Genomic DNA, 16187 nt, shown 5'->3' with positions numbered 1-16187 from the left:
CGGGGCCGAGCGGTGCAGCTCAAATATCCTATAGCTATAGGATCTATGGTGCAGCTGCTTCAGAAGTGTCGGAGCGAATGACGGGTCCCGCACAGCGGCTCCATCTCCTCCTCCCTGATAGCGGCCGCTGCTTGCAAACCCGCTAACGGCGCTTTAAAAAAAAAAAACGCTTTTTTTTAAAGCGCCATTTGCAGGTTTGCAAGCTGCGGCCCTTATCAGGGTGGGCGGGGGGGGGGCAGGAGAAGGAGGAGATGGAGCTGCTACCGTGACCGCTGCTGCTGCTGTTCGGGGCCCGTCATTCGCTGCGACCCATCGTCACCCCACACCTAGTATATTTCCCACGCATTCCATCCGTCAACATGTCGCGTTCCTTTTCTCCAGAGATGCTGCCTGACCCGCAGAGTTACTCCAGTGTTTTGTGTCTATCTTTGGTACAAACCAGTATCTGGTTGCCAAGCCGGGCAAAATGACTCGGTGTTTAGGTTACCCGGCGGCGCTTTTAGTAGTCAGTGGCAACAGTTAATTTCGAGCCCTGGACTGGTGATGTCCATGATTCACAGACTTCAAGCCGTTATTGCGTGCAAAGGATATGCAACAAAATACTAAACAGGACTACTTTCATTTACATGACATTGATGTGTCCCAAATATTATGGTGCCCTGAAATGGGGGAACTATGCATAAACACTGGTGTAATTTTTACATGGTGAAGCCAAAATGTATAAAAATGGCCTATTTAAAAAAAACTGACAATGTGCACTTTAACCACGTGTGATTCTTTTCTATTACAAATGTTAAATTGTGGAGTACAGAGGCAAATAAACGAATGATGGGTCTTTGTCCCAAACATGGAGGGCACTGTATTAAAAAATAAGTGAAGGAAGACATGTTAGAAGTTTCTACTACCAATCAGCTTCATATTAACATATCCTAAAAAAATGATTTGGGGGGGAAAAGTGTGCGTTTTAAATCTATTTGGAAAATACATTTTTCTAGAATATGATTTGATTTCAAACTTCCTATTTGAATGTGCACATTTTTTTTTCAGATAGAGGGAACACAGCTCCCATTTCAATTTCAACTCAGATGGAGCATAAAGAGGTTTGTTCCACTTTTACTCTCAGAAATGCATGTCAAATATAGTGGCTTCTCTGTATTTAAGTACTGGATTGAAGTTGCAATTTAATTTATTTTGTCTACCAAGTGATTTTAACACAACAGAATGTGTGCTTTGTTTGGTTTTCAACTACTAATTCCTGAGCTCAAAGGAATGCAAAGTAGCATTTTCAATATATTAATTATTTTATTCCCATTCTTGTAAATGTGAATCGCATGCATCCTCTTTTTCTTATGTTCTGTGCACTTGTTCAAGTTTGAGTTTACATTTATTGTCATTAAACCCTCATCTGCACTTCCTTCCTTCACCAGCATTAGATTATTTAGTTTAGATATACAGTGTGGAAACAGGCCCTTCAGCCAACTAATTCCATGCCGACCACCCCTGCACTAGTTCTATGTCTGACACACTAATGGCAATTTACATAAGCAAATTAATCTACAAACCTGCACGTCTTTGGAATGAGGGGGGAAACCAGAGCACCAGAGAAAACCCACACGGTCACAGGGAGAACGTACAAACTCCGTGCAGACAGAACCCATGGTCAGGAATCCAGGTCTCTGACGTTGTAAGGTAGCAACTCTACCGTTCTCTTGCTGTGCCAGTCTAAAGAAGGGCTTGTCTGGGAAGGCCCAGGATCTCTCGCATCCTAAGCGAGAATCACACCCTTTGACCAACAAGTCTACTTGTGGAAGTATATAAAAAAATATAAAAAATCCACCCTCCACCAACCCTCCTCTGCTTCCTCCCCTCACCCCTTCTCTTCCCCCTCACCTCCTACATTACCTCACCATCACTCTTCCTACCCATAATCCTCCTCCATTCCCCTCATCCCCAGCATTCCACTCCCCTCCTCTTCGCCCTCCCTCTTTCCCCTCTCTTCCTTCCATCCCCCACTCTCTCTCTCCCTCTCCTTTGGCCTACCCTCAGTCACTCCTTCCCTCCCTCCATAGCCCCTCTCCCTCTCTGCTCCCCCACTCGTCACCTGGTTTTTAAAATTGAGTTTTTGTAAATGAGATCCCATTGTGGTTTTTGTGGTTATCTTAGTAGCTCACCTATTATTAACATCTTTCAGCTTTTGTCCTTTTTTGCACCTTGTTGAGTGCTGTAGTTTTTTAAAAGAAAGTTTGTCTAATGAAGAGAAGTGGAGCTAGTTTTTAAATGAGAATAAATGTAAGAAAGTTGCCAGTCTGTTTTTGTGTAAGAAGGGTCTTGTGAGTAGAGATAATCTGGGAAATTATAGGTTGGTTAGCCACATGTCAGTGGTTAGGAAGCTAATGGAGAGGATTCTTTGGGATAGAATTTATTCTGAACTGGAAATGAATGGGCAAATTAGTGTGTCAACCTGGTTTTATCTACTGCAGGCCATGTTTTAGTGCTTGACTGAGTTTTTTGAGGAGTTGACAAAAATGACTGATGAAGGAAGGGCAGTGCATGTCTACATGGATTTAAGTAAGACTAGACCAAGTGGAACCCGTTGGGTCCCTGTCACACAAGAGGCCTGGTCTCCCAGCGCAATATTCCACCACTCTTGGCTCCCAACTGCGCTGACGAGGCAATAACGTAAAAATAAGATCAATGTGAACGCATCTCACTCTCCCTGTTCAGTCCCCTATTCATCTCCATTATCCTCCATCTCCCCACCCTCCACCAACCCTCCTCTGCTTCCTCCCCTCACCCCTTCTCTTCCCCCTCCCCTCCTACATTACCTCGCCATCACTCTTCCTACCCATAATCCTCCTCCATTCCCCTCATCCCCAGCATTCCACTCCCCTCCTCTTCACCCTCCCTCTTTCCCCTCTCTTCCTCCCCTCCCCCACTCTCTCTCTCCCTCTCCTTTGGCCTACCCTCAGTCACTCCTTCCCTCCCTCCATAGCCCCTCTCCCTCTCTGCTCCCCCACTCGTCACCTGGTTTTTAAAATTGAGTTTTTGTAAATGAGATCCCATTGTGATGTCATTGTGGGGTGGAACACTGCTGACGGGTAGGGCAAGCTTTTAAATTTTTTTAAACGTCATTAACGTACAATATACCATCAAGCTGAATGAAACTTGTTTAATTTAAATCACAGGACAATGGTGAGTAAGGTGGAGCAAATATTGTTGCGCTATCATGTACCGTTTATGTGGAAATGTAGGTACAAACCGGGCAAACAAATAGATATTGATACAAGATGAGAGATAGATAGATATCCAAGAGCACTATGGGAAGCTAGATAGGAAATTACATGTGCCCTGGCTGAGATTTATAAGTCAAGTATCATTGAAGGAATCAATAAAAATATATAAGCTTATCGTTAAAGAGAGTGAAGCCAGCGAAGTCAGAATGAAGCAGTCGGCTCTGAACTGGATCTTCACCCGACTGTCTTGGGAGAGGGTTTGTAGAACGTGGAAGAGCTGTTGGAAGAGTGGCCAATGGCGAAGTTGCAGCATGGAAGAGTGACCAATGGCGAAGTTGTTTTTAAAATTCAAGTGTTTTAAAATCTGGAAACTGCTGTTGGAACGTTGGAGTGCCCCTCCCACCCGGAGTGGCCCGTCTTGCCTTGCGAGTGCATTGTGACGGCACTCAGATTTCTTTTTACAAAATGGGTGAGTTTGAAGAAATCGGGCTGTTTTTAAAATTTCAACGATTAATAACTTCGGAAATATAGGTGGAAATGCTAAACGGGAGGATGTTTATCACCACCACTATAAAAATGTGAGTAGGGTCTGTGAAAATGGGAAGGTTGTGGCCTAGCGTTTGGAAGCAGATAGGAATTAACCAGATTGACACACAGAGGCCACATACACACACAGACACATCGTGGGCACAAACAAGACAAAGACTTTTAGTTATATAGAGATATTTGATAAAGGCCCTCGTGGTAAGCTGATCCAAAAGATTAAGATGCATAGGATACCCGAGACTTGGTTTGGGAACTGGTTTACTCATAGAAGAGGGTTGTGGTGCAGACTAGAAGTCTGTGACCAGTGGAGCTCCACAGGGATCTGGGATCTCTGTTTGTGATTGATATAAATGTAAATGTAGATAGGTTATTTGGTAAGTTTGCAGATGGCACCAAAATTGGTAGACTTGTGACAGTGAGGAAGGTTGTCAAGAGTATACAGCGAAATACAGATTAGCTACAGATAAAGGCGGAGAAATGCAGATTGTGATTAATCCGAGCAACTGTGGTGTTACATTTTGCGAGGTCAAAAGTCTGGGGAAAGCATCTGGTTAATGGTAGGACCCTTAAGAACATGATTTACAGAGGGATCCTGGGGTCCAAATCCATAGCTCCCCGAAAGTGGCAGCACAAGTAGATAGTGGTAAAGAAGGCAAATGGTCTCTGCCTTCATTGGTCAGGGGCAAAGTGTATAAGAGTCGGGAAGCCATGTTGCAACATTACAGGACATTTAGTATGTTGCATTTAGAGATTTGTGTGCAGTTCTCAGTTGCTCCATTACGGGAGGGATGTGGAGGCTTTGGTGCAGTAGAAGTTTACTAAACTGTTGCCTGGATTAGAGGATATTTTCTATTAGGAGAGGTTGGGCAAAACATGGATTGTTTTCTCTGAAGAATCAGAGGTTGAAGGGAAGACCTGGCAGTATATATGATTATGAGAGAAATAGGTAGGATAGTTACTCTTTTTCCCCAGGGTGGAAATACCAGATACTGGAGGGCATAGCTTAACGTAAGAGGGAAAAGTTTAACGAATATGCAGGGCAATTTTTTTTACAAGAAATGGTGAGTGTTCTGAATGCTGATGGGGCAGACATGATAGGGGTATTTAGGAGGATTTTGGTTAGGCACAAGTATATGCAGGGAATTGAGAAATATGGATCACGTGCAGGCAAAGGAGATTAGTTTAACTTAGCATCATGTTTGGCATGGACATTGTGGGCCAGAATGTATTTTCCTATGTAATACGATATTCTCAATGGGAAATTGATCTGCCAACAGGCATAAACCACAAGATACTTGAAATTAAAGTTACGAGTGGAAAGGATTGGGGATGTGCAAAGATTTTCTTGGGGGCATCTCAGTCTACCCCATGACAGAAGGGGGAGGAGTTTTACAGTTTGATAGCCACAGGGGAAATCTCCTGTGGCGTTCTGTACTACATCTTGGTGGAACTAGTTTGTTGAAGGTACTCCTCAGGTTGACCAGTGTGTCATGGAGGGGGTGAGCTGTAATGTCCAAGATGCTCTGCAGTTTGAGGAGCATCATCCCCTCCAAGACCATCTCCCATGAACCCAACCGCCCCCAGGAGGAAGCCTGACGAGTTTGTTAATCCTGTTGCCGTCCGCAGCCTTTGCCCTGCTGCCCCAGTGCACAACGGCGAAGTAGATGGCACTGGCTACCATCGATTGGTAGAACATCTGCAGCATCTTGTAGACATTGAAGGAGCGGAGCCTTTTCAAAAAATACAACTAGCCCTGTCCATCTTGTACTCCTTGGTAAACAGCACATTCACACCATTGATGGAGACGGGGGACAGGGGTGTTCCTCTACTAAACTTACTTACTGCCTGTAAAGACGAGTCAAAACGCACTATGTCTTCACTACTGTTTATTACTATTAACAATACTCAGATACATTACTGCCCTAGCTGTCCGTGGTTACAATTATACTGGTGATATGGGGAGTGATTAGTAGTGGTGAGGTCACTATGTTAAAGGAACATGCACTAGTCTACATCCTTTCCCTTGGAAACAAAGCAGGACGGCAGGGACAGGGCGACCACGACTCATACGCTACAAGCAGTTAACCGCACACACAGGCAGGCAACAGTTAAACAAATTCCCCATAACGTACAGGCGGCTTGACCAACCGCCCGGAGCGAGTGCGCAACTCGCCCTCCCCCTCCTCCGCAGGAACAGGAGCGGGAGTGGGAGAACGTGCCGGAGACCGGGGTGGAGAGGAAAGGAGTGGAGCCCGGGGAGGGGAAATTGACACAGAGGCGGGCAAACGAATAGGCGATGGCGGACAGGCAGCAGGGGAGCGGGGCACAAAGAGCTGAGAAGGCAGAGTTCTGGGCATGCGAGGGGTAGGCAGAGAGGAAGAAATCGGGGGGGCACAAGGGGGTGGAGTCGACTCGTTGACAAGCCGCAGGTGCTGGCGGGAGCGGCGATAGATGGTACCCTCATGGTCAATGAGGTAAGAGTGTGGCGAACCGGCAGAGCCGATGACTACCGCCAGTCGGTAGTGTCCAGGGGGGGACTGCATACGGACGACCTGACCAGGGAACAGCCGCGGAAGGGGACGGCAGGACTTGTCGTGGGAGCGTTTTTGTATTTCGTGCTTTTGGGCAATGCGCTCCTGAACGGCAGCAGGGCGGAGGACAGAAGGCACCAAGGACTGCTGGGACACAGGGGTAGGTGGGCGCATGGTGCGGGACATGAGTCGCTGAGCAGGCGAGCCCAGGGCAGGGTCTCGGGAAATGTTGCGGAGGTTGAGGAGGGCCAGGTGAAAATCCGACCGGGAAAGTCTGCAGTGCTCCAGCAATTCCTTGGCACTACGGACAGCGCGCTCTGCAAGGCCGTTGCTCTGCGGGTACTCGGGGCTGCTGGTGAAGTGACGATAGTTCCAGGTGGCAGCGAAATCGCGGAACTCCGCACTTGAAAACTGGCTACCGTTGTCCGACTGCAAACTCGCAGGGGAGCCAAAGGTTGCAAAGTGGCGGCGTAGCTTCCCAATGACAGCAGCAGATGTGAGGGAGGTCAGCTGGTCCACCTCGAACCAGCTGGAGTAGGAATCCACAAGGACCAGGAAGTGCTTGTCACGCCATTCGAAGATGTCAGTGGCGACTGCCAGCCATGGCAGACCGGGGGCAGGCTGTTGTAGAAGCGGCTGCCGTTGCTGGTGGGGAGAGAGACTATTGCAGGTGGAGAGGCGGAGACCCTCTCCCGGATGTCCGGGGCCATGCCGGGCCAATGGAACTGGTTCTGTGCCTGGGACAGAGTGGCCTCGGCCCCCGGGATGGCCGCTGTGGGCGGTTTGAAAGTAGTGGTCCCGCAGTGCGGCAGGCACCACAACCTTGTGGCCCTTCACCACCACTCCGTCATGCAGCATAAGCTCATCCCGGGCCAGGAAGTAGGGCACGGCACCGGCCGGCAAGGATGAGCGACGGTCAGGCCAACCACGCTGGATGACGTCGGCAAGCTGCTGCAAGGCAGGATCTTTGGCAGTGTGCTGGACCAGGGACTGCATCTGCTGTGAAGGCACAATATTAACGTTTAACACCATCAGGTCAGACGATTCGTACGGGTGACGGGTTGTGGATGTCAGCGGTGCGCGGGACAGTGTGTCGGCCACAAACATGTCCTTGCCCTTGCGGTACACGATCCGAAACGTGAAGCGCTGGAGCTGCAGCATCATGCGCTGCAAGCGGGATGAGGCGGCGTGGATCGGATTGTTCAGGATCGTGACCAGCGGCTGGTGGTCGGTTTCGATAGTGACGGTGTTGCCCAGGACGTAATCCTTAAACTTCGAGCAGGCAAACACCACGGCGAGGAGCTCCTTCTCGATTTGGGCATAACGCTGCTCAGCGGGGGTCATGGTGCAAGAAGCGTAGGAGACAGGCAACTGCAGGCAGGCGGCACCAAGACCGAACTTCGAGGCGTCGCAGGTGAGGACAATAGGACGCTGCAAGTCGAAGAACTTGAGAGTGGGGGTACTAACCAGCCTGGACTTCAGGATGTCAAACGCCTTCTGGTGCTTCGAGGACCAAGCCCAGGCATTGTCCTTTTTGATCAGCTCCCTCAGGGGCGCACTCAGCTCACTGAGGTCGGGAATGAACTTCCCCGGGTAGTTCACCATGCCCAGAAAGCGCTGCAGGCTGGGCACGTCGGCGGGTGCAGACATCCCAGAGACCGCAGCCGTCTTCTGCGGGTCAGGCATCAGCCCCTCAGCCGTGGAGACGTGGCCCACGTACGTGACCTCTGGGAAGGCACTTCTTAGGGTTAAGCTTAAGGTTGATCTCACGAGCCCTGTCCAGGACTTGGCGGAGGTGGAGGTCGTGCTCAGCGACGTCCTTCCCGTATACCAGGATGTCGTCGACTATGATGGCACATGGCAGACCGGCAAACAGCTGCTCCATGGTGCGCTGGAAGACCTCACTGGCAGAATTGATCCCGAATGGCATACGAAGGAAACGGAACCTGCCGAAGGGTGTACTGAAGGTGGTCAGGTATGAGGAACGTTCATCCAGCGGTATCTGCCAGAAAGAGCTCTTGGCATCGAGGACCGAGAAGACAGTGGCCGGGCCAACCTGTGCAGCGACGTCCTCCACCGTCCGCATGGGGTAGTGCGGGCGCTTGATGGCAAGGTTCAGGTCCTTGGGGTTTATACAAATGCGAAGCTCACTCTTATCCTTCTTTGCAGCAACAACCATGGTGGAGACCCACCGGGTGGGATCACTCACCTCCTTGACGATGCCCCCGGCCACCATGTGGCGCAGAGTCGACTCTACCTTGTCCTTCATGGCAAAGGAGACGCGGTGTGGCGGGCGGACCACAGGCTCGACACCTGGGTCGACAACGATCTTGTAATTGCAGGGTAGCCTGCCCAGCTCGTCGTCGAAACGATCCGGGTACTCACGCAGGGGGTCCAGGAGGGTCCGCACCAGGTGGATATCGCGGTGAAAGGAGACCAAACCGAGGTAATGGCACGCACGGGCGCCCAACAGCGTGGTGTTCTCAGTGTCCAGCAGATAAAAAGTGAGGGGCCGAGAGGCCTTCAAAACCTTACAGATAAGGGTTGCCTTCCCGACTGGTACGAGCACACCGCCCCAATAGGCATGTAGATGGGAGTAGTCTGGAGTGACCTTCTCACCAGACCTTATTTTATTAAAGAAGCTCACCGACATAACATTCGTAACCACCCCCGTGTCAAGTTTCGCTGGGAAGGTCGACCCATTCACAGTAACACGCACCGAGGGATCCGTAATCAGCCCAGGTGCAGGCAATAATGAAAAAATGCTTGATTCATCATGGGAGTAACTGGTATCAGAATCAGGGAGTTCGTCCGAATAGTGCTGTGAACCGAGAGCGCTATCAGCCTCAGCAAGGTTGTTTAGCATTCTCCTGGGGGCAGGAGCCGGATTCCCACGGGACCGACATGCGGCTGAAAAATAGTTCAACTTTTTGCAGAAATTGCAAGTCTTTCCCAGCGCTGGGCAAACATTAAACTGATGGGATGCAAAGTTGCAGTTGGGGCAACGACGCGGGCTGCCCCTGGAGGGAGCAGGGGAACCACGCTGGCGCGGCGGGTCATCGATCCGCCGGCGGCCAGCAACAACGGCAACGTTAAGGTCCTGAGCAGCAGGCGAAACCACGGAGGCGACGGCCACCGCCATGCGAGAGGCGTGCAGAGCCTCTGTCAAAGTCAGATCGGGCTTCCTTAGAAGTTCAGCCCGCAGTTTCTCGTCCTGGAGACCGAACACCAGGACGTCCCGGGTCAGCGCGTCCAGGCGGCAACGCTGTGCCAGATGCCGTAGCGCGGCAATGTAGGTGTCAATGTGCTCACTGGGGTTCTGGCGCCTGGTGAAATACTTAAAGCGCTCTAGAATGCAGTTGGTGGGAATGTCGCACAGTCCGGTGAACTTAGCCAAAAGACATACCGGGTCCCGAGCATCCTCACCATCACCGTATTCAAACGACTCCGATCGTTCCAGGGCCTCCGGGCCAGCCAAGTTTAGGAGCAGGTGCGACTGCGTTGCAGAGGTGGCATTAGGATGGGCAATGGCGATGTAGTGCTCAAAATCGCGTCCGAAGACAGCCCACCGATGGGCAATGTCGGAGTCGAAGACCAGCATATCAGGCTTGCGACAAGAGGTGGCCATGGTAGAGGGTAGGGAACGGGGCGAAAAAAATAAATAAAACCCGTTAAGAGGCGCAAGGTACTACTATGACACCATGTAAAGACGAGTCAAAACGCACTATGTCTTCACTACTGTTTATTACTATTAACAATACTCAGATACATTACTGCCCTAGCTGTCCGTGGTCTGTCACCGGAGCTAGAGAGCGATCTAGAGGTGGGGAGGTTACAATTATACTGGTGATATGGGGAGTGGTTAGTAGTGGTGAGGTCACTATGTTAAAGGAACATGCACTAGTCTACACTGCCTATTATGCCTCCTGGCGTGTAGGGCATCAACGATGGTCCTCCTCCACTCCTGTCTGTTCTGGGCTAGCTGCTGGACACTACTCAGGTCAGGTACATTGTTTTCATTTCTTGTACAGTTTGACACCTGGTGGTTTTGGGTCTCCCTCTTTTCCTTTTCCCTTCCGGTGTCCAGAGCAGGGCTATTCTTGGGATGCTGTCTGGTTCTCTTACATTCATTCTAGCATTTGTCAATAGCCCTGGAAGTCCATCACGCCCAGTAGTGTTGATTCCTTCAGTTGCTGTTTCCGTAACATATTTGTTTTACGAGACAGGGTTGTTAGCCCTGTGCTCAACCCCCAACCTGGAGGACCAGTGGATCGCTCTTCGTCTCGCCTCTACCCTTCGACCTGTCCAGCATGGGAGACCCTAACAGGAGACTAATCTACCGCTGGCATAACTCTCGGGGTCACTGAGACAAACAATGCTCCCCGACCACGACAAGGTTGCACTCCTAAAGCCCACCACTAATTCCTTAGTGTTGTTGGTGTTGAGCTGTAGGTGATTCAGCCAACACCACACAACAAAGTCATTGACTACACATCTGTATTCAGCTTCCCTCCCCTCACTGATGCAGCCCACAATTGCAAAGTCATCCGAAAACTTCTATAGGTGTCCGAGTTATATCAGAAATCCGAGGTGTAGATGGAGAAGAGGAAGGGAGCGAGGACCATCCCCTGATGGGCCCCTGTGTTGTTCACTACCATGTCTGAGGCACAGTTCTGTAGCCTGATATATTGTGATTATCCAGTTATCCCTTCAGGTAGTTGGTGATCCAGAACACCAATGGTGCACTCGCCCGCATCTTTGCCAGTTTACTCCATAGTAATGCAGACCGGATGGTTTTAAAACCATTGGTAAAGTAAAAAAACATGACCCTCACAGTGCTGCCCGGCTTATCCAAGTAAGGATAGGAACGATGGAGCAGGTGGATGATGGCATCCTTAACATCTATCTTTGTTTGGTAAGCAAACTGCATGGGTCCAGGTAGGGTTCCTGTTCTATACTGATATACTGTTCTATGTTCTGTGTAAACCGTGAACATAGTTTATATAATTATCTTTCGAGATTCAATTTTTCTAAATATAGGGCGGTGCAGTCGTAGAGTTGCTGCCTCACGGCACTTGAGTCCCACGTCCGATCCTGACCACAGGTGCTGTCCGTGTGGAGTTTCTACGTTCTCCCAATGATTACTTGAGTTTCCTTCAGGTGCTCCGGTTTTCTCCCACGTCCCAAAGACGTGCGGATTTGCAGGTTAATTGGTCTCTGTAATTGTCCCCAGTGTAAGTGAGTGGATGAGAAACTGGGATAACATAGAACTAGTGTGAATGGGTGATCAATGGTTGGCATGGACTTGATGTGCCGAAGGGCCTGTTTCCATGTTGTATTTCTAAACTGAAACTAAATCCAGAATGCAGGTGGCAGGAAAGTCCTACCAACATTTTCAATTATGATCCATTTTGGATACTGGAGGATCGGGTCCATTTTTCTTTCATCTGAGCCTTGTTTTATTATAAATATAGAATGTTGGGTGGCACAGTGTGTTTAGTGTTTAGAATAGCGTTGGTGTATTGTCGAATCGCTTGTCGCCGTGGACTCTGGAGGCTGAATGGCCTGTTTCCACGGTGTATCTCAAGTCTAAAATCAACTTGAGGCTGATTATAGAGTTGTAGTTGAAATGAAGTGAATCTTTCAAAACTGAGTCACAATGTGCAGAGTGAAAGAAAAACTTCCATTGGGAACATTTCTCATTTTAGAATATGAAATGCGAATGGTAATCTATCTTCCTGTATTTTGTTCAGTTTGTTCATTTTGTTTTGAAAGAATAGAAAACACAACGTGAAATGTTCCCAACCCGGGACAAATAATTTTCCTCCTTTCCTTCTTCGTTGCTCTGGAAATTAGTTCATTTTGGAAGAGTGAAACCAGGTCAAATTATAAAAATTGAGTGCCAAATATGGATAATATACATGGGTGGTAACTTTTGGGAAATGGTTGTAACTGCCAATAATTTTATTGCGAGTAGCTGAAAACCAGCTATTAATGTTGTTGCAAATTACTGCAAACAAGCAGAATTTATTTATTCAGCTTGTAATAAATACATTCAATTTGAAGTCAGAACTTGCTGTTATTATTTTGGTGGATGGGAACTATTTACATAGTTGATTCAACCAGTATCTACCATAGGATAAATAATTGATATGCTGTATGTGCTTGATTTTTTTAAATTTTGATGGAAATGGAGAGTGAATAAAAATCGTAATGCATTGTTCTGGTATGATGTATCCTGCGGTAGCATTTCCACTTGTGTATCCAGTAAAATAAATTGAATGAGAAATTGACCTTGAATAACATCACCCTGCAGGATAATGTTTGAGGAGATAATTTATAACAGTTTCCAGTTGAGAGGCCCTTAGTTGAAAGAAAAACTAGGAACATGCCATCATTGGGGAAAAAAGCTGGAATGTCAACAAGTAATTAGGAGGATTTATTTTAGGGTCAGCAACATCAGAGTGGCACAGACTGGGGGCTGGGATCATCTCAGTTTATACCATCTCTATGATCCTTTTTGCCTCGGCGATGAACATGATCGTCAAGTCTGCCGAGCCAGAGTGCCGGGGCCCTCGGACCAAGTCAGGAATGCGCCAACCACCAATCAGAGCCTTCATGGACGACAGTGCCAGGAGGCAGGTGGATCCTGCAGGGGTTGGAGAAACTGATTGGATGGGCAAGGATGAGGTTTAAGCCAGGAAAATCAAGGTCACTGGTGCTGAAGAAGGGCAAAGTCATGGACAGGTTCCGCTTCAGCATCGAAGGGACATCAATCCCAACTGTCTCTGAAAGGTCAGTGAAGAGTCTTGGCAAGGTGTTTAACAGCAGCCTGAAGGATACAGCATCTGTCCAGGCAACCTGTCAAGAGCAGGAGAGCTGGTTGAGAGCAGTGGACCGGTCGGGGCTTCCCGGCAAGTTCAAGGCATGGATTTACCAGCATGGTATCCTGCCAAGGATACTCTGGCCACTGCTAGTCTACGAAGTCCCAATATCCATCGTAGAGAGATTGTAGAGGAAAGTCAGTAGCTTTCTCAGAAGGTGGCTGGGACTGCTCAGGAGCCTTAGCAGCATCGCCCTTTACGGAAATAATACCAAGCTCCAGCTGCCCCTGAAGTCCCTGGAGGAGGAGTCCAAGGTGACTCGGGCCAGAGAGGTGATGCTGTACAGGGACTCCAGCGACCCCAAGGTGGTTCAAGCAGGGGTGGAGGTGAAAACTGGGAGGAAGTGGAGAGCCGGCGAAGCCGTGCTGCAAGCAGAGTCCCAGATACGCCACAAAGTCCTGGTGGGAGCAGTGACTCGGGGAAGAGCAGGCCTGGGAATCTTCCCATCTCCCCAGTTTGACAAGGCCAAGGGGAAGGAGAGGCGCAGGCTGGTCCAGGAGGAAGTGAGGGCAGTGGTGGAGGAGGAGAGGTGTACCAGAGCAGTTGGATTGAGGCAGCAGGGAACCTGGACAAGGTGGGAGCAGGCCACGGACCGAAAAGTCACATGGACTGAGCCCTGGCAGGCTGAACCACAGCACATCAAGTTCCTGGTCCAGGCAGTGTATGATGTCCTGCCCAGCCCATCGAACCTCTTCATCTGGGGCAAAGCGGAATCTCCAGATTGCCCGCAATGCTCAGGCAAGGGGACGTTGGAACACATCCTGAGCTGTTGCCCAAAGGCTCTTGGGCAGGGCCGGTACACATGGCGTCACGACCAGGTTCTCAAACCCATTGCAGAAGCCATCAGCATGGGAATCAGCAGCTGCAGACGAGAACGCCCCACCACCCAGATGATCACCTTCGTGAAGGCCGGAGTGCAGCTGCCAAGAACCACAGCAGCCAGGAATCCGTCAGGAATCCTGGCGACTGCGCAGGACTGGCAGCTTTCCGTAGACCTGGTGAAACAGCTGAAGTTCCCACAGCACATTGCCACGACCACCCTGAGGCCAGATATCCTCCTGGTCTCAGAGGCGACCAAAAACATCGTCTTGTTGGAACTGACAGTGCCGTGGGAGGACCGTCTGGAGGAGGCCCACGAGAGGGAGATGGCCAAATATGAAGAACTGGTCATAGACTGCCGCAAGCAGGGCTGGAAGGCAAGGTGTATGCCCATCGAAGTTGGCTGCAGAGGTTTTGCAGGGCAATCGCTCTACAAAGCCTTGAGTGCACTGGGCATAAACGGAGTGGCGAGGAGAAAGGCCATCAAGAACACCACACAGGCAGTGGAGAAGGCCTCGAAATGGCTCTGGATCAGGAGAGGAGGTCCACGGGGAGGAGCGAATGCCACCTGAACACAAGTCGTGGTCTGATCAACCACAGCTGGGTCGCCTGGGTGAGGGTGGCTAATGTTGAAAGACCCGAAACACCCAATGACCCCAGGTTACATCACTGATGATGTGTTCAGGAGCATCTATCGATGTATTTGTATCAATAAAGTAGATGAAGAAAATCTTGTGAGCTTGCTGTGAGACAGTTGAATACTGTATGGCCGTTTCCTTTAATTCCTTGTTTGGAGATTTGAGTTTGACCTATAAATCCCTGGCTATAATGAGAATTATCTCAATATCATGTTCCACCATTAAGCAGACAAGTTTAAATATCAGGCATGATATTCTTCCGATTTAAATCGGAATTCCGATTTTCTTTTGTTTTGTTTTCCTATTTGTCAATTTTTTTGTGCCCAATTATTTGACAGCCAATCAACCGCTGTCTCTGAGGGGATTACGTCCAATCACTGACTAGCTTCCCTTAAATTCCCGTACAATCAACAAATCGGTCTCCTCCCGTCCAATCTGTTGCTGTCTCCAAGGGTGTTGTGTCCAATCACAAAATGCGCTGGTCACTAGGTGGCCAATCAGACACAGTCTCCGAGGGGCATTGCAGCCAATCACCGACCAGCTTCCCTTAATGAAGCAGAAGATGGCTGCAGCCAAAATCACTTTTTCTGTACTGGTAGCACACAGTGCTAGGCAGGTAGCATTCAGGCACGTGCCGACGGGGTAGGCAGTCAGTCGGCTTTTTAAAAAAAAATTTAAACTGCGCATGCGCAGATTGTTCTTTCGGTAAAAATAAAAAATAAAAATAAAGACAGTAACAATTCAATTTGCCCAAGGCTTCCAAGTCTCCTTTATTCTGAATTACTGAATGGGTGGGGGGGTGAAGGGTGATGGCAGGTGGAGAGATGGTGGGATAAACGGGAGCACACCGGGACAAGTTGAATCAGTTGTCATCTTATTGAATGACAAGACTTGTTCAAGGGACCAATTGGAGGGAGAGTTCCTTTCACAGCGTGTGGAGAGTCTGTGCCAGAGGTAAAGTTGCGGGGAGGGCAGGAGCATTGGGAAGGAGGGGGTCGGGGATAATGCCAGTCACTCACTCACTCACCGCTGCTGTGGCACTCCGGACACGGAGCCACCACATTGTAGCCGGTGATAGAAGCTCGGGTGGCTGCAAGCGGCCGCCGGGACCCGACGGCATAACTGGCCGCCATTTCAACGCCTTCCCCTGGCCCGCTCACCTCTGGTAGTGCTCTCCGTCTGAACTCCTCTCACCTGCCGCTCACCATCTTCGCTTATGTCAGCCACTTCCTGCAAATCCTTAAATTCCCACAGCCGAGTAACCTCAATTGCGCTGTTGGAATTTAAGGATTTGCGGGAAGTGGCCGACATGAGTGAGGAGAAGGGTTTTTGGACTGAGAGATGCCAGAGGTGAGCGGAGGCTGGCAGAAGGCGCAGAGGTGGCGGCCGGTTCCGCTGTCCGGGCCGGCGCCAAGCTACTTCTCCCCCCCCCCCCCCCCCCGGCCACAATGCGGTGGCTACGTGCAAGGAGCGTCGCAAGTGGCATGATCCTGACCCCCTCCTTCACAACATCCGTGCCCTCCCCGCAACTTTACC

At 49.6% G+C, this 16187-nt stretch overlaps 1 protein-coding gene across 1 annotated transcript in view; it reads left to right on the top strand.

Annotated features, from left to right (window-relative positions):
- The window catches only part of atrx (ATRX chromatin remodeler), a 225058-nt gene that overhangs the window by 39509 nt on the left and 169362 nt on the right, over positions 1 to 16187 (top strand). The window contains 1 exon segment of the mRNA XM_055644141.1: positions 1048 to 1100. Coding sequence (XP_055500116.1) covers positions 1048 to 1100 — 53 coding nt within the window.

This window comes from Leucoraja erinacea, chromosome 12 (assembly GCF_028641065.1).
Source record: "Leucoraja erinacea ecotype New England chromosome 12, Leri_hhj_1, whole genome shotgun sequence".
In the NCBI taxonomy this organism is placed as follows: Eukaryota; Metazoa; Chordata; class Chondrichthyes; order Rajiformes; family Rajidae; genus Leucoraja; species Leucoraja erinaceus.
The sequence above is the reverse complement of the archived record's forward strand: the minus strand, read 5'-3'. Positions and strand labels throughout refer to the sequence as shown.